Source organism: Dasypus novemcinctus, chromosome 15, assembly GCF_030445035.2.
Source record: "Dasypus novemcinctus isolate mDasNov1 chromosome 15, mDasNov1.1.hap2, whole genome shotgun sequence".
Lineage (NCBI taxonomy): Eukaryota > Metazoa > Chordata > Mammalia > Cingulata > Dasypodidae > Dasypus > Dasypus novemcinctus.
Genome location: NC_080687.1, coordinates 6,841,828 through 6,867,938, shown reverse-complemented (window position 1 = coordinate 6,867,938; position 26,111 = coordinate 6,841,828). Strand labels below are relative to the sequence as shown.

Here is a 26,111-nt window from a genome sequence, read left to right as displayed (position 1 = left end):
CCAGTAATCTGGGTTAAGATTCCCAACCTCATTCAGTTGGACCACACCTTAATTTGAAATTACGTCTTCAAGAGATCCTATTTACAATGATCCATGCCCTTGGGAATATAAATTAAGATTAGGAACATGTCTATGTTACTGGAAAAGCTAAAAAATGTAACATGCCACTCAGCATAGTGAAACCTCATGTGAAATATAGTATGGGTAATATTGTGTATATGAGTATTTTTCTTTGAAACAGAGGAAATATACATAAATGATACAAAATGTTAATATCAGGCAAAAATATAACCAAGCAGACTATGGACAATACTGAAATATTAACAATCTTCCATTAAGGTAACAAGAAAAGATTCAGAACATGTCTAAAGAACATGGTACATGGTTCCATCTACCACAGTTGCTATGAGTAGTATTCCTTTGAATATCTTTACATGTATATCTTTTGGCAAACACATGAGTGTGTTTCTGTTGAGTAAATACCAAGGAGTGGTGGGTCCTTTGGTCTACTTTTCTTTTTATTATTGGTTTAACTTACATGCTTTCTTTTGTTTAGGTTTGCATTTTATATTTTTACATTCTTTTACTTTCAACATTTATCTGTATGTTTTCATATGTCTTTTGTGGGCTCTAAAATTGCATTTTAAAGATATTGATCTTTTAACCTGCTCATTTATGTTCATACATGTATAATCATACATGTATGATCATATATATCGCATACACTTATAGCACTTAGTATATGCCAAACAATGTTCTAAGTGCTTTATAAACTATTGTACTTCTCAATCTTTGGCTAAAGTGTCCTTATCACAACCTATTCTTGAAAATTATACTCCTTGGATATAAACTTCAGGATTGCAATGATATTCTTTCCCGGCATTGAACATGACATTAGGCTGTCTTCTGACTTACATTGTTGAGAATTCAGCTCTTACCTTAAATGCTGTTCCTTTCAAAGCAGGACATTTGCTCTAAGGTTTTATTTGTTTTCTGGAATAACAATAAGAATGATAATGTTAATAAGTTTAATTCTGTTTGGCTTCTTGAATTTGTGGTTTGGTATTTTATGATAATCTTCAAATAAAAGTCTCTGCCTTAGAACATGTAACCTTCCTAATACTCTAATTCTACCTTTTCTTCAGTTTTTGGTCTGCATAATTTCATCTAACTCATTTTTCAGTTCACTTATTCGCCCAACTTTTTCTAATCTGCTAATAAACCCATCCACTGAGTTTTTTTAAAAGCAGTTTTATTGAGATATATTCACATACCATACAGTCTATCCAAAGTGTACAGTCAGTGGCTTTTACTGTGATCACAGTGTTGTGTATTGATCACCACAAAAAATTTTAGAACAATTTCATTACTCCAAAAAGGAAACCTCCACATCCCGTAGCAGTCACCTCTCAATCCCTCTATCTTTCTCCAGCCACTAATCTAATTTCATCTTTATAAATTGATTTATATTTATATTTTATATACTTGGAATCATACAATATGTAGTACTTTGTCAGGTTTCTTTCACTTAGCATAATTTTTCTGCCCGATATTAAAATCTTGTAGTATTAGTATATATTTGTTCAGTTTCAAAGAAAAAGTCTTATATATGTAATATTACCCATATTCATATTTCATATGAGGCTTTACTATGCTATATAGTCCCATGTTACATTTTATTAGCTTTCCCTCTAGTAATATACATTACCTTATAATTTCCCTTTTAACGACTGACGTACACATATATGAGATTGCTAGTTACAAACACTATTTTGTGATTTCACCTTTTTATTTCCAAAGATTAACAACCCTTTTTATCAATTCTGCATAAGTTAACCCTCAGCTTTCCACTCTTTAACCTCATTCTATTTTTTGGTGACCCATATTTAAGTTATTTACTCTGTGAGTTTACACAATATATATAGTTAATAATAGAGCAGTCACGCAGTATTTGCCCTTTTGTGTCTGGCTTGCTTCACTCAACATAATATCTTTCAGATTCATCCATGTTGTCATATTCTTCACAATTTCATTTCTTCTTATAGCTGCATACTATTCCATCGTGTGTATACATCACAGTTTGTTTAGGCATTCTTTGGTTAATAGATACCTTGGTTACTTCCTTTTTTGGGCAATTGTGAATAATGCCGCTATGAACGTTGGTGTACGGATGTCTGTTCATGTCACTGCTTTTAATTCTTCTGGGTATATACCTAGTAGTGTTATTGCTGGGTCACATGGTAAATCTATATTCAACTTCTTTAGGAACTGTCAAAGAGTCCTCCACAGTGGCTGTATCATTCTACCTTCCCACCAACAGAAAACAAACATTCTTATCTCTCCACATCCTCTCCAATACTTGTAGTTTGTCTTTTTTAGTTTTTTTTTTTTTTTTTAAATTTATTTCTCTCCCCTCCCTTCTCCCCTCCCCAGTTGTCTGCTCTTTGTGTCCATTTGCTGTGTGTTCTTCTGTGACCGTTTCTATACTTATCAGTGGCACCGGGAATCTGTGTTTCTTTTTGTTGAATCTTGTTGTGTCAGCTTTCCGTGTGTGCGGTGCCATTCCTGGGCAGGCTGCACTTTCTTTCACGCTGGGTGGATCTCCTTACAGGGCGCACTCCTTGCGCATGGGGCTCCCCTATGCAGGGGACACTCCAGCGTGGCAGGGCACTCCTTGTGCACACTGTGCATGGGCCAGCTCCACACGGGTCAAGGAGGCCCGGGGTTTGAACCGCGGACCTCCCATGTGGTAGGCTGACGCCTTATCCATTGGGCCAAGTCCACTTCCCTCTGTCTTTTCAATAGTGGCCTTTCTAATAGATTTGCATTTTCCTAATCACTAGTGATCAATATTTTTTCATTTGTTTGTTTGCCATTTGTATTTCTTCTTTGGACAAATGTCTATTAAAGTCTTTTGCTAATTTTTTAATCAGGTTGTTTGTCTTTTTATTGTTGAGTTGTAGCATCTTTTTATATATCATGTATATTAAACTCTTAACAGGTATGTGAATTCCAAATATTTTCTCCCACTGAGTTGGCTGCCTTTTCACCCTTTTGACAAAGTTCTGTGAGGTACAAAGTGGTTTAACTTTGAGGAGGTTCGTTTATCTATTTTTTTTTTTGGTTGTTTATGCTTTGAGTATAATTTTGTGGAATTTTATGTTCATACTTATTTAAGTAATATTTTAAGGAAAATAATATAAGTCAATCCTGGGGGAACCCAAGACTTTGTTTTTAAAACAGTTCTATGGGTTTGCTTTTTTTTTAAACATTTTTTATTCTGGTTGCATATATACAACCTGAAGTTTCCTATTTTAACCACTTTCAGATACATGTTTCAGTGGTGTCAATTAGATTCAATGTTGTGTTACCACCACCACCATCTATTACCAAAATTTGCCCATTGTCCCAAACTGAACCTCAGTATATGAATTGAGCATTAATTCCCCATTCCTTACCTCCACCCCAGCTCTGGTAACCTGTAGTCTAGTTTCTGATTCTATGAATTTGCATATTAGACTTATTTCATATAAGCGAATCATACAATATTTCTCTTTTTGTGTCTGGCTTATTTTACCCAACATGTCGTCCTCAAGGGTCATCCACGTTGTAGCATGTGTCAGAGGTCTTGCCTTTTTATGGCTGAATAATATTTCATTGTATGCTTGGTGATCGGGAGCTGTATGTATCCCAGAAAAACGTTTTCTTAAACTTAATCCAGTTTTATAGGTATGAACCCATTTTAAGCAGAATCTTTTGATGAGATTACTTCAGTTAACCCGTGGCCCACCTTAATCAGTATGAGTCATTTATTTATTTAATTTATTTATTTTAAAGAAACTTTAGATTACATAAATGTTAATAACATATAGGGGATCTCCAATGCCCCACTCCTTCTCCCTCCCACCCTTTCCCACATTAACAACATCCTTCATTAGTGTGGTGCATTTGTTTCAGTGATGTATGGAAACATTGCCACTAACTGTGAATTTTAGTTTACATTATAGTTTATCCTCTGTCCTGTACAATTTTGTAAGTTATGACAAAATATATAATGGCCTATATATATCATTGCAGTGTCATATAGGACAATTCCAATGTCCTCAAATGCCCCCATATTACATCTTTTTCGTTCTCCCTCCCCTCAGAGCCTCTGGTGGCCACTGCCTTTATATCAATGATACAGATTCTTCCATTGCTAGAATAACAATAAGTTTATAGTAGAATAATAATAAGTTTACTTTAGTCCATTGTTTTTCCACCAAACCTGAGGATTTTGGGATGGTGACGCCCACTCTGCCTCTAATTGAAAGGGAGCTTAGATCCCGTGGCAGATGGATGGAGCTATCTTGCTTGCAGCTGGAGATTCTCTCTGTTTGTTGGGATGGGTGTTGTACTGGTTGGGTTCAATGAACTCTGCTGAGATTAAGGTCAGTACCCAACTGGCACTTAAACAAACCGAAGATTTAGATCTCTTGGATGTACACCTATTAAGTATAGTACTAAGTATAGGTTCAGATAGATGGGGCAGAAAAATGGTTTCATTTGTAGGGAAACCACAAATGAGTCCAACTCACTGGGGAGCAGAAATTCCAAGGTAAGACCCACTGTCAGGGTGCCAAACTCCTGAGCTGTCTGCCCTTCCTACAGAGTCTGGATGTCTCCAGAGCCTTCAGAAGCCACGCTGTTTGAGGCAGTATTTACTGTGGCAGTCAGTGAGATCCTGCTGAGACATGCATAAGCATAACCTCTGGAATGATCTCCTCGACTCACTCTGAAATCTCTTAGCCATAAAACTCATTTGTATTTGCCATTTCCCCTTTATGGTCAAGGTGTTTTCCCAGGTACATTGCTAGTTGATACTTGGTAATACTCCCTCTGTGCCAGGGAGGCTCATCCCTGGGAGTCTTGTCCCACACCAAGAGGAATATAGTTTATTTATATGCTTTTGGCTTAATGAGAGGCCACATTAGAGCAACAAAGAGGCCCTCAAGAGGTAACTCTAAAGGCAACTGGCTCACATGACTGTGGGGATGCGCAGGTCCATGAAATGCCCCATGAACACTTGAACACATTCGTGTGCTTTAGAGGCATGCCCCAAATGAACTCCCTCCCATGCATTCCCCCACAATATGAGTCTTAATTCCATACTGGAGTCCATTATTTGGTCGGCATTCCCAACTTGCAGCCTGCCCTAGGGAATTTGGACCTGCCCATCCCCACAGTCATGTGAGCCAGTTGCTATTTTAAAAACTCATAATATTTACATAGTATATCTATGAAGAAAAGAAAGTTCCATATCTTTCTAATCCACTGTCTCCATTGAGTTTATTTATTTACTGTACCTCCCCCCCCCCCCCACCTCTTTTTGCTGTTTTCTGTGTCCAGTTGCTGCATATTTTTTCTGTATCTGCTTATCTCCCTTTGTTGGGTCATCTTGCTGCATCAGCTCTTTGCGGTGCACAGGCCGTCAGCTCTCTGTAGCACATGGGCTGTCAGCTCTCTGCGGCGCATGGGCCAGCCTGTCTTCACAAGGAGGCCCCAGGATGCGAACCCAGGGCCTCCCATATGGTAGACGGGAGCCCAACTGATAGAGCCACAGCCGCTTCCCTCCATTGAGTTTTTTTTTTTCTCCTCCTCCTGCCCCTGCCCCGCCAGTTGTCTGCTGTCTGTGTCCATTCACTGTGTGTTCTTCTGTGTCTGCTTGTATTCTTGTCAGTGGCACCTGGAATCTGTGTCTTATTTTGTTGCATCATCTTACTGCGTCAGTTCTTCGTATGTGTGGCGCCATTCCTGGGCAGGCTGCACTTTTTTCACACCAGGTTACTCTCCTTACAGGGCACATTCCTTGCATGTGGGGCTCCCCTACACGGGGTCACCCCTGCGTGGCAGGGCACTCCTTGCGCACATCAGCACTGCACGTGGGCCAGCTCATCACACGGGTCAGGAGGAACCCTGGACCTCCCATGTGGTAGGCGGACGCCCAATCCATTGGGTCAAATCCGCTTCCCTCCATTGAGTTTTTAATTTCAGTTCTTTATTTACGCTTGATAATGTTTTTTCCCTTGCTGGTGTTTTCACGTGTGCCTTTTATTTCTGTAAAATTATAAATATTCTAGCCAGGGCTTGCCTTTACTTCATTAGACATTTGGGGGCACCTCTAGCCAGGAGTTGTGAAATTTGTGCCTTGAGTTTCTCCAGAACACTTAGGTCATGTGAGCCTTAGCAAACTTGCAGACCCTGATCAGTTGCTCCTCCCACGTCTCCTTTACTGTCTTTCTCTGCTGAGTGCAAGGCCTCCTCCTCTGCTGTTCCTGTGGTGGGTGGTGGGCATGTGCTGATCTCTGATTTACCATTTCTTTTGCATGGGTGTCTTTTTTTTTTTTTTTTTGGAGGGGGAACTGTTCCTTATTAAGGTTGGGAGGGCCTCTTATTTGGCTTTCTACCTTGGCAGGTTTGGATTTTTTTGTCTCCCGTTTGCCCTATAAAACCACCAAGACTACCACTAGCTATGTCATGATTGGCGTGTGTCCTTGGGACATAGGCATGGATGATGCCCCATGCTGCCCTTGGGACGTGGGTGCATACGATGCTTCAGTACTTGTTTGCCACTAATGGAAAATAAAATAGACCTTTATTTGGTAATGGTCCATAAAGTGACTTTTTATTAATTAAATAAGTGAATTACTATAAATTAAATTAGTAATTTAAATTATTTTTTGGGGGGAACAAGTTACTTTTATGTTTATTACCAATGTAGTTTTTTATGTATTTTCTGATATGCATCTAATAGTTTTCTTGTTTTAGGGGTAAAAATATTCCATCATGGCTCATTCGAAGACCAGGACCAATGATGGAAAAATTACTTATCCTCCTGGTGTCAAGGAAATCTCAGATAAAATATCTAAAGAGGAGATGGTGAGACGGTTAAAGGTATGTAAAACTGGATTACATTGTTTTGACACCTGTTCAGAGTGAGGATACCCTGTAGAAATCACTTAGTGCAGTATGTTGTTAGAGTAACTTAGGGTAGGAAGTATAGAGAAGGAACTAGAGTAGATAAGGAACAGACTAGGTTAATGGGAAAGCAAGAAAAAAGTGTGAAGGTTAGGTTTTCTAGAGCCTTCTCTGCATGGTATAACGAATAGCAAATCCACAGTACTCTTGTTCTCTTATGTCTGTAGAAAGTTGTCTCCTTCTATATCTCAATTATTTTATTAAGAGGAACCATTATATTCGGAGAAGGGAAGTTTTAAGTCTTTGTCCTGAGTACTCAGGCTGTATTTTACTTCGAGTAAGTTATTTTCAAAGTAGGTGAAAGAGTTTACTTTGAGTTTCTCCCCCTGGCTCTGATTGGTGGACAGCTCCCGTAGATGACGCCGTCACTGTGTGGCTGCAGTCTCTTTATCTATTTTTTTTTTTTTTTTAAAGATTTATTTATTTATTTAATTTCCCCCCCTCCCCTGGTTGTCTGTTCTTGGTGTCTATTTGTTGCGTCTTGTTTCTTTGTCTGCTTTTGTTTCTTTGTCCGCTTCTGTTGTCGTCAGCGGCACGGGAAGTGTGGGCGGCGCCATTCCTGGGCAGGCTGCACTTTCTTTCACGCTGGGCGGCTCTCCTCACGGGCGCACTCCTTGCGCGTGGGGGCTCCCCCACGCGGGGGACACCCTTGCGTGGCACGGCACTCCTTGCGCGCATCAGCACTGCGCATGGCCAGCTCCACACGGGTCGAGGAGGCCTGGGGTTTGAACCGCGGACCTCCCATATGGTAGACGGACGCCCTAACCACTGGGCCAAAGTCCGTTTCCCTCTTTATCTATTTTTTATAATGTTTTACCTTTTCCTTCAGGGCTCTAATGATCTTTGGTTGTTGAAATGAACAGAGTATATTGGCCAAAGAGAATGTTAAGTTGATTTATCAGCGATTTGGATGGTCTTTATTTTTATTTTTTCATTATTATTATTTTTTAAAAGATCTATTTATTTATTTATTTCTCTCCCCCCCACCCCTACCCTGGTTGTCTGTTCTCTGTGTCTATTTGCTGCGTCTTGTTTCTTTGTCCGCTTCTGTTGTTGTCAGCAGCACGGGAATCTGTGTCTCTTTTTGTTGCATCATCTTGTGTCAGCTTTTTGTGTGTGCAGCGCCATTCCTGGGCAGGCTGCACTTTCTTTCGCGCTGGGCAGCTCTCCTTATGGGGCACACTCCTTGCGCGTGGGGCTCCCCTACGTGGGGACACCCCTGCGTGGCACAGCATTCCTTGCGTTCATCAGCACTGCACATGGGCCAGCTCCACACAGGTCAAGGAGTCCCGGGGTTTGAACTGCGGACCTCCCATGTGGTAGACGGACGCCCTAACCACTGGGCCAAGTCTGTTTCCCTGGTCTTTATTTTTGAGCATTTTTTTTCCTTCTAGCTTGTACCTACCTAGACATATATGTTCGTTGATAATATATTCTTATTTACCTGGATTTCAAGACTGGAATACTTTCCTTAATTTATCACTGAAGGCCCAAGAGCTTTAAAACAAAGTATTATTTTATAGCCACTGCTATATGGTATATTGTTATAAGAAGAAAAGGACCCTAATTCAGTATTATAAATTTCACCTAAAGTCTTAGTATTGTACATAAAGTATTAGAATGTCAGATAGCAAATATTTGTTATTCAAAGTAAAAGTTGTCTCTGAACAGATTAAATTTGCCAATAGGGGGATATTTTATCTAGTTGGGAACTTGTGTTATATTTTATTAAAAATAGTCAAGCTACTAACCCATTCTTTATATGTATGACATTTTCTGTTTTCTATGTTTTTACATTCTCTTGATCTATTGAATTTTTAGAGAAACTAGTACATTTATTTCCTCAGATTGATTGTATTTCAGCAGTGATGGGTAAACATCCCTGCTGTTTGCTGAGACACTAATCTGGAAAGCAGACAGAAGCCACTGTTATTAGCTGATTAGCATTTAGTGTCATTTACAGATGTTATTTTCTCCAGATCTTTAATGTAGAGACTCATATATGAGTTATCAATGAGGTTTTAGAGAAGTATTTGAGTTGAAGACTGTGAAATTCAGTATTATTATCAGGCCTTCAATATCTTTCTTGTTTGCCTTGGTGGAATGCTCCCTGCCGTGTTTATCTTCAGTGCTTGTAGTGGTCTTTTGCTGCTTTGTAGACATTTATGCCTGGCAGTAATCTGTTTATTTATTTATTTATTTATTTTAAGATTTATTTATTTTCTCCCCTCCCCCCCATCCCGGTTGTCTGTTCTCTGTGTCTATTTGTTGCGTTGTCTTTGTCTGCCTCTGTTGTCAGCTGCATGGGAATCTGTGTTTCTTTTTGTTGCGTCATCTTGCTGTGTCAGCTCTCCATGTGTGTGGCGCCATTCCTGGGCAGGCTGCACTTTCTTTCGCGCTGGGCGGCTCTCCTTATGGGGCGCACTCCTTGTGCGTGGGGCTCCCCTACGCAGGGACACCCCTGTGTGGCACGGCACTCCTTGCGCTCATCAGCACTGCGCGTGGGCCAGCTGCACACGGGTCAAGGAGGCCCTGGATTTGAACCGCGGACCTCCCATGTGGTAGTAGATGGACACCCTAACCACTGGGCCAAGTCCGCCGCCATAATCTGTTTAATATACTTCTTAATTTATTTTCATAATTTATACTTCCCACTGTTTTTTTTTTTTAACCATCCTTCTTAGAGAATATAAAAAGGATAATATGTGGGATTTTGATATGCACAAATATATGTGTAAGTTTTATAAATTACAGCAGTTTTAAATATATAAGGTGATATTTAAGTTTTTTCCTGTAACATTTTATTCAGAATATGCTTAATAATCTCACTGTTTGATGAAGAGATTCTAGAGAAAGCAATAGTTGCCTACACCTAAGCTCTGTTTTTCTGTCCCCTTATATCATACACCAGTGCCATCATAGCACATATCTCAAAAGTGATAAAATTTAAAAGTTAAGAAGAATTGCCCTGAACAATGTGCCCTTAAATTAACTGTTAAAGTGCCAGATTGGTATAATAGAGATTAGTCTTGGTTCTGGCATCTGGCATAATAAAACTGAGGTGCTTCTCTGTGAGGAGCAATGTTTTCCAGGCTACTCAGAGAACTAAGTGGGAAATTGGACTATTGGTTACTCAGATGTCTAGCTCACTGCAGGCCTTGATGCTGGTGGCCGGCCCTACTTGTTGCTACCAGTTGCAGCACCACCTAGTGGATGCTAGGTGGTTGCCCTTTCATTGGAGTTGACGATTTGGTTTGAGTGTAGTACCCAGTTACTGTCGTCCAGTGGTCACCATTGTGACTACTGTGATGAAATTAGAGGAAGCTACTCAGAAGTCATGGTGTGCCATTCCTCACCATTCTTGTTTCCATCCCTCCTATTTTATGTCAGTGTTTTTGAAGAGAGAACTATTTCCTGTGACTTCTCCTTACCTCATACATCCTATTGAGTCCCACCAAGGAACTGTCCGTACCATCTTCTCTTTCACTGTGGCACAAGAAATACTTGGTTGGATGTTATGCTAGTCACTTCATGGTAGCTTTTTAATGTTTAGGGCTGGGTCTTGGGTTTACTTCTCAAATCTGTATGTATATTTTGTTTTAGCTGATGAAATTTATGGCTCAGGTAGAAAACTAAATTGCCACCCTAGATTTTTCTTTAGAGTATACATTTTCTTCTAATGAAAGGACTAGAAATATTATGAAAAGGGATATTACTTTTTAAATAAGGGCATTCTCATTTTTGTCTACTTAGACCAGTGAGATGAGAAGTATCAAGAAACGTTAGAATTCTGGTTAAATGGCCAATGTATGAGGCTAATTTTAAACTTCTAACATTGAGTTAGCAGAGATAATGTGTTAATCAAAAATGTTTTACTTAGTTATTTAAAGAAAAGTTGTTTACGCTAGGCTTTTACAATTACTTGTTCTCTTAAATAGCACATTCAGGGGGAAATGAGAGTATATATATTGAGAGCTAATGTTTGCAATTAATATGGCCTTTATTGCAAATGAATCTGTTTTTACATAGAACATTTCATTATTTGATTGAGATTTTGTTTTTTATAGATGGTTGTAAAAACATTCATGGATATGGACCAGGACTCTGAAGAAGAAAAGGAGCTTTATCTCAATCTAGCTTTACATCTTGCTTCAGATTTTTTCCTCAAGCATCCTGATAAAGATGTTCGCTTATTAGTAGCTTGCTGCCTTGCTGATATATTCAGGATTTATGCTCCTGAAGCACCTTACACATCTCCTGATAAACTAAAGGCAAGTACTGTTTAAAAAAACTGCTAAAATTGACTGGTACTTTCATTTATCTTTTTAACTAAAATGCAGGTTAAAGTATTTAGGTAATTTGTTTGGATTCTTTGTCAGTGGCTGCAGCAATCATTGTTTACTGCTTCTTCAGAACTTTTGAAAAATGATTTCTGATCCTAAGGATATGTGTATTCTATACTTTTTAGCTTGTATAGTTTTTTTAGCTTTGATTCCTTCACTGTTACTTGAAAGGCAATTCCTTTTCCCTCTTGAAAATCCATATCGAAGACTGTGTTCATTCATTAACAGATAGCACTCTAGTATAAACCTGAATTTGCAGTATATAAATCCTAATTCATTTACTGGAAGGTGTGATGTGAATTATTGAGGAAATAAACAATGAACAAAATTTTATGGAAAGGTAAGAGAAACCATGTAGTATTTGGTCATGCTGGTTGTAAGTAAAGCCATATGGACAGGAAATCTTTGAAATGTGAGAAAAGGGAACTAGTGTGATTAATCAATTTGGAAAAAAATGCCATAAAAAGCATGAAATTATTAGAGCTGTGCAGAAAGATAATGAGTGATTACAAGGCAGGTTAGAAAGGAAATTGAAAAACAGATAACAAAAAACATCATTATGGAAACTATGGGTTAGGAAATGAGTCCATAATAAAGTTATTACTCTACAGAGTGAAAAAAGGCAGAAAATTAGTTTCTTTTAGTTAACAAATGTCACTGTTAGGTATGCATCAGGAATTGGATTTAAAGTGGTGAATTAAAGAGACATAGTTCATTGATTCCAGGAGTTGCTTCTTGAATGGAGTGAGGAACCTGCTTGTTTGCTCAGATCTCATCAGATCTGTCATTTCAGTGTTTTTTATTTCCATAACCTAAATTTTAGTCGACTTGCTTTTTAGGACTATTTCTTCTTTTTTTTAAAATTAGATTTATTTATTTTTATTTATTTCTTTCCCCTTCCCCCCCTGCCCCAGTTGTCTGTTCTGTGTGCATATTTTGCTGTGTGTTCTTCTTTGTCTGCTTCTGTTGTTGTCAGTGGCACGGGAATCTGTGTTTCTTTTTGTTGCGCCATCTTGTTGTGTCAGCTCTCCATGCGTGCAGTGCCATTCCTGGGCAGGCTGAACTTTGTTTCGCGCTGGGTGGCTCTCCTTACGGGGCGCACTCCTTGTGCATGGGGCTCCCCTACGCGGGGGACACCCCTGCGTGGCACGGCACTCCTTGCGTGCATCAGCACTGTGCATGGGCCAGCTCCACACGGGTCAAGGAGGCCTGGGGTTTGGACCGCAGACCTCCCATGTGGTAGGCGGACCCCCTAACCCTGGGCCAAGTCTGCTTCCCAAGGACTCTTTCTTTAACTTGTTTGTAAGATGAAGTCTTTCTTGCTGTACTTTGAGATCACAGTAAATGATTTACTGTTTTACTATGAATGATAGTAAGATATTTAATGTACTTCATATGAATGTGTGCTTTTAAAAACTTATACAGCCAAATACAATGTTTAAAAAAATTGGTCTTTATAGTTTATCATGATATATACAAGTAAGTGCTAAATTAGGAGTTTAGTGTATATTTTCGCTTAGTCTTCCTAAACAATACTTTGCTTTTTCCTTTCCGTCAGGATATATTTATGTTTATAACAAGGCAGTTGAAGGGGCTAGAGGATACAAAGAGCCCACAGTTCAATAGGTATTTTTATTTGCTTGAGGTAAGCAGTATATTATATTTTGGGGAGATAACATTTTAAACTGATTCTTGTACTTAGATATTTTATCTAATTAAAATGTTTCCTTTCATGTTTTTTACTTCCTAATTTTAGAACATTGCTTGGGTCAAGTCGTATAACATATGCTTTGAGTTAGAAGATAGCAATGAAATTTTTACCCAGCTATACAGAACATTATTTTCAGTTATAAAGTAAGTTTATTTTAATAAGTATATAATATTATTTACATATGAAGATAAAGAATTTATAAGTGAATCTGTGCCAACTTTGTGATGATGAATATTAGGAGGCTAAAAGTTGTAAACCTAAGCCATTTAAGATTATTTTTATAGTTGTCTAAAAGTGAATAGAGGGGAGTGGATATAGCTAAAGTGGTTGAGTGCCTGCTTACCATGTATAAAATACTGGGTTCGATCCTAAGTGCCTCCTAAAAAGAGGGTAGAACTTTGTATTGTAAGGAATAATTGGTCAAAATAGTGGCATAAAACACTGTAGCCAATGTAAAATATTTTTTGGATTACATGGTTAATTTTAGCTATTATTTAATTTACATATCATTGACTCCTTAATTCATGTGAATTTTTGAGCATTATTGATATTGTTTAAAATTACTTACTATAATTAACTTTGGCAAAGCCATTTGGCTTTTCTGAATTTAAGATAAAAAAGTTGCATTTGATTTAATCACCTGTTTATGAGACTGGTTAAAATTAAGGAAGAGTAGTCAAGGAAGTGTAGTAAATGTATATTTTGGATACTATTGTAAGATTTGGGAAAGAGGTGCTTTAAGTGACTATATAGAATTTTATTTAATTAATATTTTGGTTTCATTTTTTATAAAGTGTAATATATATCAGTACATCTTATGACTGAACCTTGTAGACATCAGTTATATTATACTTTAAATAAATGCTTGTTTGAATTCCAGCAATGGTCACAACCAGAAAGTTCATATGCACATGGTAGACCTTATGAGCTCTATTATTTGTGAAGGTGATACAGTATCTCAGGAGCTTTTGGATACAGTTTTGGTAAATCTGGTGCCTGCACATAAGGTATGTAACAATATATACCTAAATGTATCTACTGCCCACCAACATTAAGGTCTGGAATTTATACTTAGGTTCTAAATACAGTTTGTCCTCCTTATACCTTAGTTTTGGAGAATTTGTTTTATTGACTAATTAATGAATATTTATTGTGTTTAATGTTTAGTAAAACACAAAACATGTATTTAGTTACTAATTAAAGGAAAAGAAGAAATAATGGATTTACTATATGTAATGAAATATCTGTATTTTATCAGTATCATAATTGTATTTCAGGGAGTGAGTTCATAGCTATTTAGATGCTGCTACCTAGCCTTTGGACTTTATGAAGGATTAAAAAAACACAAAACTGCATACTGTGTTTACAACTGCCAGAAAATGGAAGCAACCTAAGTGCCAATCAGCAGATTAATGGATAAACAAAATGTGGCAAAAATATTTATTTTAGTCATGGTTTTCTAGGGAAGCAAAACCAAAAGGATATATATGATATGTAAATATTGTGAGATTTTTTTATAGGAATTGATTCACATGGCTGTGGGGATGGGCACAGTCCAGATTCCCTAGGGCAGGATGCTAGTAAGGAATGCCAATTGAAATAATGAACCATGGGTTAACTGAAGTAATCTCATCAAAACATCCTGCTTAAAATGGGTTCACACCATTAAATTGGATTAATTTTTTCTGGGATACATACAGCTCCAGATCACCAAGCATACAATGAAATATTATTCAGCCGTAAAAAGGCAAGACCTTTTGATACATGTACAATGTGGATGAAGCTTGAGGATGACATGTTGGGTGAAATAAGCTAGACCCAAAAAGACAAATATTGTATGATTCACTTATATGAAATTAGTCTTATATGCAAATTCTTAGAATCGGAAACTAGACTACAGGTTACCAGGGCAGGAGTAGAAGAAAGGAATGAGGAGTTAATGCTCATTCATATTCTGAGGTTCTGTTTGGGACAGTGGGCACATTTTGGCAATGAATGTTGGTGATAGTAACACAGCATTGTGACTGTAATTGAGACCACTGAAACGTGTATCTCAAAGTGGTTAAAATAGGAAACTTTAGGTTGTATATATGGAACCAGAATAAAAAATGGTAAAAACAAAACAACAACAACCCATAGATCTGTCTTAAAAACAAAACAAAAAATGTCTTGTGGTTCCACCAGGATTGACTTAAATTATTTTGTGTAAAATAATACTTAAATAAGTGCAAACATAAAATTTTAAATAAGGGAGATAAAAGACTGTATTTAAAGAAATATATAGGCAAATTAATTTATGTAAAAGTATGTGTATAAGAAAATAAAAATTAACCAAAAAAAGGGGAAGAGAGAGAGATGAGATGAGAAATAAAGACATGAATAATCCCTTACTCTGCCAGCCCCCTAAAAAACCTGCATGTGAGCTGAATTTAGAAAAGAAAAAAGAAACAAAAAATATGAAAATACTCGAAAGCTAAGTGTGTCAGGGAATATTTTAAAGAGATGGTAACTTTTGAATCTAATCCTGAACGCTGGGTAGAAAAGCACCAGGCAGACAGGTGGTATGGAGGAAAGGAACCAGAGGATGATCACTCTAGTTGAGAGAATAGCATGTGCAAAGATAAGGAATTACAAAAAAAAATATTGCATGTTCAAAGAGTTATGAGCAGTTACTTCAGCTGTTAAACAGAGAATGAAAACTAAAGATGCAGAAGATATAACTGATAATGAAGGCCCTTATCAGTTGGGTTTTATCTGTTAGGAAACGGAGATAGTTCAAGAAAGGAAACCATCCTATTTGTACTGTATAAAGATAATTTTAGTCACAATCGGGAGATGGATTGGATTGAATAGAGGCTGGAGATTTTAGAGACCTGTTGGGAAGTCACTGTCACTAATTTGGGCCTTCACCAAAAGACATTAACTCTAGATAAAGAGTTGGTGATGAAATTGAAAGGGAAGTCTCCACTAATTTGAGACAACGGAGAAATTGATGATCGTGTTTTCTACCTGGGTAATACTAATCAAGATGTATGTTTGTAGTCTTTTGTTTGTTTTCTGTATGCATGTTTTGTTTTTTTGACAATGACTGGCTTTCCAGTCGACATTTGGAAGTAATGGCTCTGTGATGTGATCAGAATAGTCCTGGGTATAAAGAGAGGAATCACTAGTATAAAAACCTGCACAAATTTAAGACGTTTCTGGCAAGATAAAATCTCACTCTCCAGCTGTACAACATTGCCTCAATGAAAATGATCTCATCATTCAAAATTTAAAATTCTTGAAATAGTCCAGCAATGATGAAAGTCAGCAGGCACTACAGATAGCAAAATTAAACCTCAAGATTGTAAATAATGTATTTATTAGATAGAAATCATAAAATACCCTTAAAAGGATTAAAGACAAAGTATAATTAAAGGGATTAAAGACAAAAATAATATTTAACAAAATAGCTAGGTACTATGAAGGAAAAGATTAGGAAAAAAAGTCAATTAGATGGATTGAACTCCCCAATCAAAAGACATAGACTGATAAAATGGATAAAAAAATATGAGCCGTCTATATGTTGTCTACAAGAGACCCACCTCAGACCTAAGGACACAACCAGGTTAAAAGTGAAAGGTTAGAAAAAGGTTTTCCATGCAAATAGTAACCAAAAAAAGAGCTGGAGTAGATCAGATAAATATAAAATAACAATATTATAGTATGAACAATAATTACTCAGTGCAACTAGCAAGTTTTTCCTGTGATCAGTATTCTGTAAGTTTCTGCATACAAAATAAACACTTGCTTTTAATTGAGGAAGATTGGAGAAGAGATATTTTTTTGGACACTTGATTTTTCTTTAACCTTTCCTTATGCATACTTGTTAATTAAAATAACCCATCTGCAGGCAGCAAGTGCAGACAGTCAAGGGGGGAGGAGATAAATAAAATCTTAAAAAAGAAAAATAATCCACTTAGATCAATAACGATTTAGCATGATTACTGTTGAAAAAGATTGAGTTTTTCTGCTGCATAAAATTATGAGTTGGCATATTGTTATCTGCAGCAATTCGTTCCAGTAAGATGTGAAGAATTTCCAAATAGGAATGTGATTATCCAGAAAGAATTATGCCCTAAGTAGAAATTAAATAAATAACTCAATAATTTATTTCATTCCTAGAGATTATTATATTTAGAGTTGTAATATAAAAATTAGAATTGTTATAATTAATTTCTATTATGTTTGAATTATTAATTACATTTTAAATGTTTGTTGCTATACTGTATTTCTTGTAATTGATTATATTGAATCTAAACTGGCCTTGCACTCTCTTTTAAAATTTGTAATTTCTTTCAATCTATTTTTCTATTTATTTTACAATTTTACAATAAAGGTCTTTTTAACAGCTAAAAAAAGCCATTGATTATACACTTTGGAAAGATCATATGGTATGTGAATAGATTGCAATAAAACTGCTTAATAAACAAATGAATAATTGTGCAAGAATAGCTAGAAATAGCAGCCATGAACAATAGGGGAAACAGAGATTGAGAGGGGAGGAATTTCCTTGTTTGTCTGTTTTTTGTTTGTTATTATTATTGAAATAATTAAAATCTTTAATAATGATTGAAGTGATGAATGTACAACTATGTGATTATACCAAATACCATTGATTGTACACTTTGGATAAATTGTATGCTTTATTAATATGTATCAATAAAATTGATCTGTTTAAAAAAACTGTGGATTGGGGGAAAATACATCAAATGTAAGATATGGGCTATAGTTAATAGTAATATTTTGACAGTGTTCTTGCATAATTTGTAACAAATATATCACAAAATGCAAGGTATTGGTGGAGGGGTGATGTATGGGACCTGTGTATGATGCTTTGCATGTTTGTTAGTTCACAAATTGTATTTTATTTATTTATTTATTTATTTTTAAAGATTTATTTATTTATCCCCCCCATCCCAGTTGTATGTTCTCTGTGTCAGTTTGCTGCGTCTTCCTTGTCCACTTCTGTTGTCAGCGGCACAGGAATCTGTGTTTCTTTTTGTTGCGTCATCTTGCTGCATCAACTTTCCTTGTGTGCGGTGCCATTCCTGGGCAGGCTGCACGTTCTTTCGCACTGGGTGGCTCTCCCTACGGGGTGTACTCCATGTGTGTGGGGCTCCCCTATGCAGGGGACACCCCTGCGTGGCACGGCACTCCTGCGCACATCAGCACTGTGCATGGACCAGCTCCACACGGGTCAAGGAGGCCCGGGGTTTGAACTGCGGACCTCCCATCTACCTGGTAGATGGATGCCCTAACCACTGGGCCAAGTCTGCTTCCCAGCAAATTTTAGTATGTACTTATTGTTTACGTATGTTCATATATGAATGATACAATTCAATAAAAAAAACAAAAAACTAACTGAAAATGAAAAATGGTTATTGAAATGAAATCTTGAGAGACTTAAATATAAAAGGTATTTTGAGAATTGAATGATGGATCTGAGGAAAATTACACAGGCGCAATGAGATAAAGGTAAGGAAACCATGGAAGACAGACATAAGACATGAAAGAAAGAGAAGTTTCAATATGTTTAACAGTGATTTCTAGAACAGTGAATAGTGGAGAAGAGATGATACTCAAGTAGAAATTAGTTTAGAATGTTCTGGAATTAATGAAATGCTTGCATTTATGGATTAAGTATGGAGTAATGAGCAGAGTAAAAATGAAATCCCCATCCAGGCACATCCTGGAGAAATCACAGAATACCCTGAGTACAGTCTATAAAACAGTCTATAAAATACAGTCTATAAAACACTCAGGGAAAAGGTATAGATAGACCTTACAAAGGTATGAATATTAAACTGGTGCCTGACTTCTCAATAGCTTGGATAGATGCCAGAAGATGATCGCATTATATTTCCAAGGTGCTGAGATAAAATAACTGCCAGCCTAGAATTGCATATCCAGTTTGACAAAAGTATTCACTTGTCAACAGATCCTTCCTGTAAGAACTATGTGATATTCTTAATGAAGGGAGTGGAATATAGAAGGGGTGAGAAATGGTGGTGAACAAAGAAATGCCTATTTAAGAACTAATATGTGGAGCATGGAGGTGGCTCGAGCCATTGGGTGCCTCCCCTCCCACATGGGAGATCCTGGGACCAGGTCGTGGTGCCTCCTAAAAAGAAGATGAGCACACAATGAACAGACCCAGAGCAGACGGGATGCAAACAATGAGGGGTGTGCATGTAAAAAAATTAATCTTAAAAAAAAAACCAAAACAATGGATATGTGGAACAACAGTAGTAGCAATAATCATTATGACTGATTACAGCGACATTTTAAAAAAATGATTCTCAACCACTAGATATAAATAATATATTAATTTAATGAAATTGTTGAGTGCTATGAGCTAATTGTCAGGGATATAGAGGTCGTGATTCTTTGAACTTTAAGTGAGGAATTCATGTAAATTTTAATAAATTAATTTTAATAAAAGGGACATTGCAATAAATGTAAATGTCCTAACTTTACCACTTAAGTCATATTGTCAGGCTGGAGTAAAAATAATCCAGTTGGTCATTGTTAATAGGAGATCCAACCAGAATACTGTCACAGAAAGGTTGAAAATAAAAGGATGGGAAGAAGACTTGCTAGGCAAATACTAACTTAAACAGAACTGTGATTGCTTATATTCATATTATACAAGTAGTTTTTATTGTATAAAGAAGGACTTCATATGATGATAAAAGGTTTAGTTCCTTAAACTGATCAGGATATGTATGATACTGTACTTAATGTTGAAATGTTAAAGCATTATCTCGAAGGTCAGGTACATTGTAAAGGTGTCGCTTCTACTGAAAAAGGTAAATATGCTGTTTCTAATCAACTGCTGGAGGTCTTTTTCAGTGCAATAAAACAAAAGAAACACATATAGGATACCAGGATTACAAAGAAGAAATATCTGAAATTATGTGCAAATTATATGATTATATGTGTGGAAACAGGAGACAATGTACAGATTAGTTATGAGGACAAATAAAATTCCACAGGGTCGTTAGATATTAAGATCAATGTGGGGAAGCCGACTTGGTCCAGTGGATAGGGCGTCTGCCTACCACATGGGAGGTCCGCAGTTCAAACCCTGGGCCTCCTTGACCTGTGTGGAGCTGGCCCATGCGTAGTGCTGATGTGCACAAGGAGTGCTCCCTGTAAGGAGAGCCGCCCAGCACGAAAAAAAGTGCAGCCTGCTCAAGACTGGCGCTGCACACACACAGCTGACACAACAAGATGACGCAACAAAAAGAAACACAGATTCCTGGTGCCACTGATAAGGATAGACGTGGTCACAGAAGAACACACAGCAAATGCACACAGAGAGTGGACTTGGGGCCGGTAAGGGGAGAGAGAAATCTTTAAAAAAAAAAAAGATCAATATATAAAATATATAAAAATCTGCTAGAAAGCATAATTTCAGAAACGATTTACTTGCAACTTTAACAAAGATTTGAGCTGCTTAAATATTTAACAAAAATTTTCATGATCTTTATATCAACTATTATTCTTGGCTGAAAAACAATAGATTTAAGTATGGTGAAAGATTTGTTATCTTTCTGGAATGTGAGACTTAGTAATGTAAATTTCCTGTATACTAATTGTTAATCCAATAAAAATAGAAACTGTTTATATGTAATTTGAAAAGCTGATTCAGAAATTCAAATAGAAGAGTGAAGAGCCAATAATAGTCAAACAGTTTATAGAAGAATAAGAAAGTAAGGGATTATTCTACTTGATGTTAACCATTATTTCCATATGTCCCTCTTTCTTAGTCTGTAATGGACAAAGAGAACTATGGAAATAAAAGAACTTAGAAGTGAATTTATGGTTATATAGAAACTTGAGAGTGTGGGTATTGGAGGAATTAATGGACTGTTAAATGACTTTAGGACAATTAAATATCTGAGAAATAATAAAGTTAGATTTGTACTTCATACCATACATAAAAATAAATCATAGGTGGAATAAGACCTAAAACTGAAAAGCAAATCCTTAAAATTTTACTTGAAAATATAAAGCATCTTTATAACCTTATCATAGAAAGAATTTCTTAAGATATGAATAACACAAGCCATATAGAAAAGGATTGATATGTTTGGTTATATTAACATTAAAAACTTCTGTATATTCTAAGACACTTTAAACATTGTGAAAAGACAAGTATACATTAAGATATGCTGTGCATGCCACTGACAAATGTTTAATATTTAGAATTTGTAGAGAAACCCTACAGTAAATATGGAAAAAAAGGAACAGTACAATTTAAAATTTACATAGAATTTACAGAAAAATTGTTTCTCATGTGTATAAAGAAATGCACACAAGACAAATAGAATTTAATGCCTATTTAAATAGACGAGGAGAATGAGTAAAAGATAATGAGCTTTGGTATATTATATAATAAAATACCAAACAGCAGTTAAAAATGAATAAAATGATTTAATTTTAAGCCATCAATGCAGGTAAATATAGAGATGTGTTGAGGTAAAGAATGTGAGTTTCAGGATATGTACAGAATTCTGTTCTCTGTCATAAGCTTTAACTGAAGGAGTGACTCCAGTTTAGATGATTGGTCTTGATTCCTTCTGTTATTATTATCGTAATTTCTTAGAAACTTTTTCTTGAGATGTGTCCTCTTTTTCTTTTCATGCTTTGTTGTGCTTCTAGTGGTATCTTTGGATTAGGTGATTAGGCATGCTTTGAGATGCGCTGCCGTAAATCACCTTTCCCACAGCGCCCCCAATCCGTTGTCCTTCCCTCTCTTGTAGTCTCCCACTCCTTCTCCCATTATAACCAGCTTGTCCTCTTCTGATGGTTTGATTTTTATGGGCCTGGAATGAGACAGTCTGGATTTGTACTGAACAAATTTTTGACCTTGGGATTGGATTTAGAATGACCAGTTATCTCTCCGTCTACCTAAGAAACATGTCTTAGTCAGCCAAAGGGATGCTGATGCAAAGTAGCAGAAATCTGTTCTCTTTTATAAAGGGTATTTATTTGGGGTAAAAGCTTAAAACAGTCACAAGGCCTTAAAGAGTCCAACTCAAGGTGTACCATAAGAGGTACTTTCTCACCCAAAGTCTGTTGCCACATGTTGATGCAAGATGGCAGGTGACGTCTGTGAGGGTTCAGCCTTCCTCTTCCTCTTCAGGCTCCATGGGTCCAGCTTCTTCCATCTCAGTTGTAGGCTGGCACAGGGCTTGTCTCTCAGGGCTTCTCAGCTGCTCAGGCCCACCTCTCTTCCCCGCCCCCCAGATCCTCTATCTTCTCTGTGTGAGAGTCTGTTTTATCAGCCCACGAAGGGGGCTGAGACCCTGTGAATCACACTCTAATGTGGTTGAACCAAAGCCCTACACTTAACCTAAGTTTGTCACATGTCTCAGCTGAATCAAAGGGTATCAGCCCCAGAGGAACAGACCAGTTTACAAACATAATCTATATCTCTTTTCGGAATTCATGAATAATATCAAACTGCCGCAACATGTATTGAGCATTTTTGTGTGGTTGACATTATCCTGTGAATTGAGATTTGAGGAGAATGTAATTGTCCCTGCTTAGAAGGGGTGTTTTGATTTACTAGGCCAGTTCTTAGAGAAGAAAGGTGGCTTTGCCCTTCTCTTTTATTCTAAGTGAGCCTTAGAAAATTTTCTATCCATTTACTCGAGTTGCTATTTGACTACATTATAATACTAAGCTTTTCATAATTAGAGGTATATAATATAAATTTTGTTTATGTTTTTCAGAATTTAAACAAGCAAGCATATGATTTAGCAAAGGCTTTACTGAAGAGGACAGCTCAAGCAATTGAACCGTATATTACCAATGTAAGTCTTTTGTAGTTGTTTTGTCAGAAGGATTAAGCCAAAGGTTTAAGGACCACTCACTAGAAGCAAAATTTCAGCAAGTAGTATGCACTTTTTAAGTTTTGTGTTGCTTTAGTCAGTAAGTAATGTATTTTCTTTCTCCTTAAAGTTGTTCTTGGTTTTTATTTTCTGAAAGGTTAGCTCTCATTGTGTTTGTTCTTACATTTGCTGCTTTCAGATTGCCTAGGACTGGAGCTTTTTATTTTAATTAGCAAGATAAACTGTTTATTTCTAATATTAGAAATAGAGTTAAATGTAATTAGATAAAACATATGGAACTTTTCATTATTCAGAGAAGTTGCTTACAGCTTTTTGGAGATTAAATTGATTTGTACAAGAAGAAGATTTGAACTATTATCAAGACCTAGAAATTGAAGGCAAGTATGAATGGCAGTAGTGATTTGGTGAAAGTTGCTTACATATTGCTTTCCCTAGGATAGATTCCATGTAAATCTACCTTTTCTGAGAAATGGGGAAAACTTCCAATGAAATGAACCCTTTCAATATCATCCCAAATCTACTTATTTACTATTGATCATCTTATATTTATTTTGCAGAGAAATCTCTTTGATGGCTAGGTTCACTGATAGAAACTTATTGTAAGCTTTATTTTTGCCCACAGTTCTGCTAAGCTGCACGACTCTAGGTGGCCCCTTCACATTGTAGTCTGTGTGAATGGGGCCCCTTGGAAAGCAGATCTAGAACACAGTATTAACAGTGTCCTTTCTTACTTTTCACTACAGCTCGCCTCCAAACATGTAAAGTCTGTAATAATGTCTAATGGGAAAAGTGAGAAAGAAAGCCTCTTATATGTAGTATGTACTTAATAATCCTGAATTTTATTTACTGAAGAAGTATTTTTCTTGTAATATACAAAAATATAAAGTCCATATATTAAATACATTATGAAAATCTGTACTTTGAAAAAGAACCGATTTTATAAAATAGTACTTTGGTAAATCCCAACTTTTATGTTTTTGACTTATGGCCTTAAGAAATTCTAAGCACATGATTATTTGGAAAGACAAATTTGATATGTAAGGAAATTGTTTTGGAAAATGACCTTTCAAAAGTTGGATAAGCATTCTGTAATCAGTCTTACTAGCTCCAAAGCTAGCAGGGAACTCCAAATATTGGTTTCTCCTGTTGTGTGAGTTTTGGGTATTGGTTGGAGATTTGTTAGATCGAGTGTTTTCATTACTGACTGGCTCCCATTTGGAGTGTAGACTTAAACCTTCTGCCATTTGTTAGCTCTTCCCTTTTTCCTTGCTCCAAGGGCCTCAGGGTGGCTGTCCACTAGGTGAGCTCCTCCTGGTGGTCATTGATTAAATTGATATTACCAAGCCGGTGGTTTTTTGGGGGAATACTTTTTTTTTTTTTAATGTCTTTTTCTGGCATAAGAAGAAAACACTATACCATGTTAATACCTCTTCTGGGATTTGAGAAAATACATATTTATTTGGGATGATTTAATAAAAAGGCTAAAGATAAAATGATGATATTTGTTGGAATCTAATAACCAGGTTTATTATAATATTCTTTCAACTTTTGTGTGTATTTGAAAATATTTGTAATAAAAGTTAAAAGAGAGAAAAAAGGCTCAAGGAAATGCTTTTAGCAGTCCTCCATAAATCAAGCTAAAAACATTTCGTTATCACTTATCCATTATGTTAATTTCTTACTGTTAATTCTCCCCTACAGAAGTAGAAACACTTCCCACCCTTTGTTGTTTTGTTTTATCTTCATCAGAAGCTGGGGAGTAGGTGGAGGGAGGATTGGGGCAAGGTAATAGTAGTAATTGGAGCACATTTTCAATTCCCAGTTATTTTTCCATAGTTTTCTTATTTTTCCCTATTTCCTTGTCCCATGTCTTCAGGGTTAGCTAAGAAGTCACTAAGAATTACTGTCCTCCCCTTTCAATTCCCTTATAAGTCATTTTATTTTTCCACTTCAGACCTATACAATTACATGTCAAGTACTTAATAGTGAACTTGTTTTTTAGTAGGATAAAATGAGTACAGTATTAGAAATCATTCTCAGCTTTTTGAAGTTAGAGATGAAATAGTCATTATCTACTTATCTTCCTGCTAGAGAATTAGCAAGTAAAAATACAAAAATATAGGTAAGGTAATGAGATAATAATAACCTACTTCTATCTCTTTTTTACTTGTATCTTTTTCTCTGTCACACATAGAGATACATTAAAGTTTGTTTATTATAGATAGTGATTCTTACATTTATATAGGGACTTTAGAAATAACCATGCTGGTGTTTTAAAATAGAATTTGTTATTACTTAACCAGGAAACTAAAAAATAAACATTTTTTAACAATCCAATTTTATTCATATATATTAATGAAGCACACCATTCATCCAAAGTGTACAATCAGTGGTGTTTGTTATAATGGCATAGTTATGCATTTATCGTTTGAATCATTATTAGAGCATTTTTTTAATTTCAGTAATAAAAAAAACCAGACAAACATACAAGAAAATTCTTTATCTCTCAATCTCTCTTTGTTTCCCTGCTGTATATAGCTGTTATTTCTGGCTATTCATGCATAATTATTTCTTTACTTATTTTAAGAAGTTTATTGAGATATATTCACATACAATACCATCTATCTAAAGTATATAATCAGTGACTTTTAGTATAATCATAGTGTTACACCTTTGTTATCACAAAAAAATTTTAGAACCATTTCATTACTCCTAAAAGAGAAACTCCCAGTTTTAAAAAGGTAAAACAAGGTAATAAAAAGAAAAAAAGTACATAGTAACAATTCAGAAAATTTCCTTTGTCAGTCACTTCTTGGTGATGTTAATTATTTTTGTTCACCAGATCTTTCATTTGCAACTTTCTTTCAGGACATGTCACAAAATCATTTTGTCTGATGGAAAAAATATTTCAGATCCTTTTTGAAATAGGCTAAATTTGATTACTTGCTTAATCTCTCAGAACTGTAGTTTTTGAATCTGTAAAATGCTGTTAATGCTTGGGTTAGTGGTAGAGAAGAATACGTTGTTTATGGGAAAGTACTTTTGTAACTAAAATTGATTGTGTAAATGTAAGGTAGAATTTTTTACAGATATGTGACTTACTCATCTTTCATTAGGAGGCAATTGTTATCAAAT

At 36.2% G+C, this 26,111-nt stretch overlaps 1 protein-coding gene across 4 annotated transcripts in view; it reads left to right on the top strand.

The window, feature by feature from the left end:
• The window catches only part of PDS5B (PDS5 cohesin associated factor B), a 206,249-nt gene that overhangs the window by 44,644 nt on the left and 135,494 nt on the right, over positions 1-26,111 (top strand). For all 4 annotated transcript variants that reach the window (XM_058276971.1, XM_058276969.1, XM_058276970.1 and 1 more), the window contains exons 2-7: positions 6,808-6,933; positions 11,085-11,288; positions 12,919-13,005; positions 13,117-13,214; positions 13,952-14,078; positions 22,857-22,937. In XM_058276971.1, the coding sequence (XP_058132954.1) occupies positions 6,826-6,933; positions 11,085-11,288; positions 12,919-13,005; positions 13,117-13,214; positions 13,952-14,078; positions 22,857-22,937 (705 nt within the window). In that variant the 5' untranslated portion in view covers positions 6,808-6,825. The remainder of the gene's footprint in view (positions 1-6,807; positions 6,934-11,084; positions 11,289-12,918; positions 13,006-13,116; positions 13,215-13,951; positions 14,079-22,856; positions 22,938-26,111) is intronic.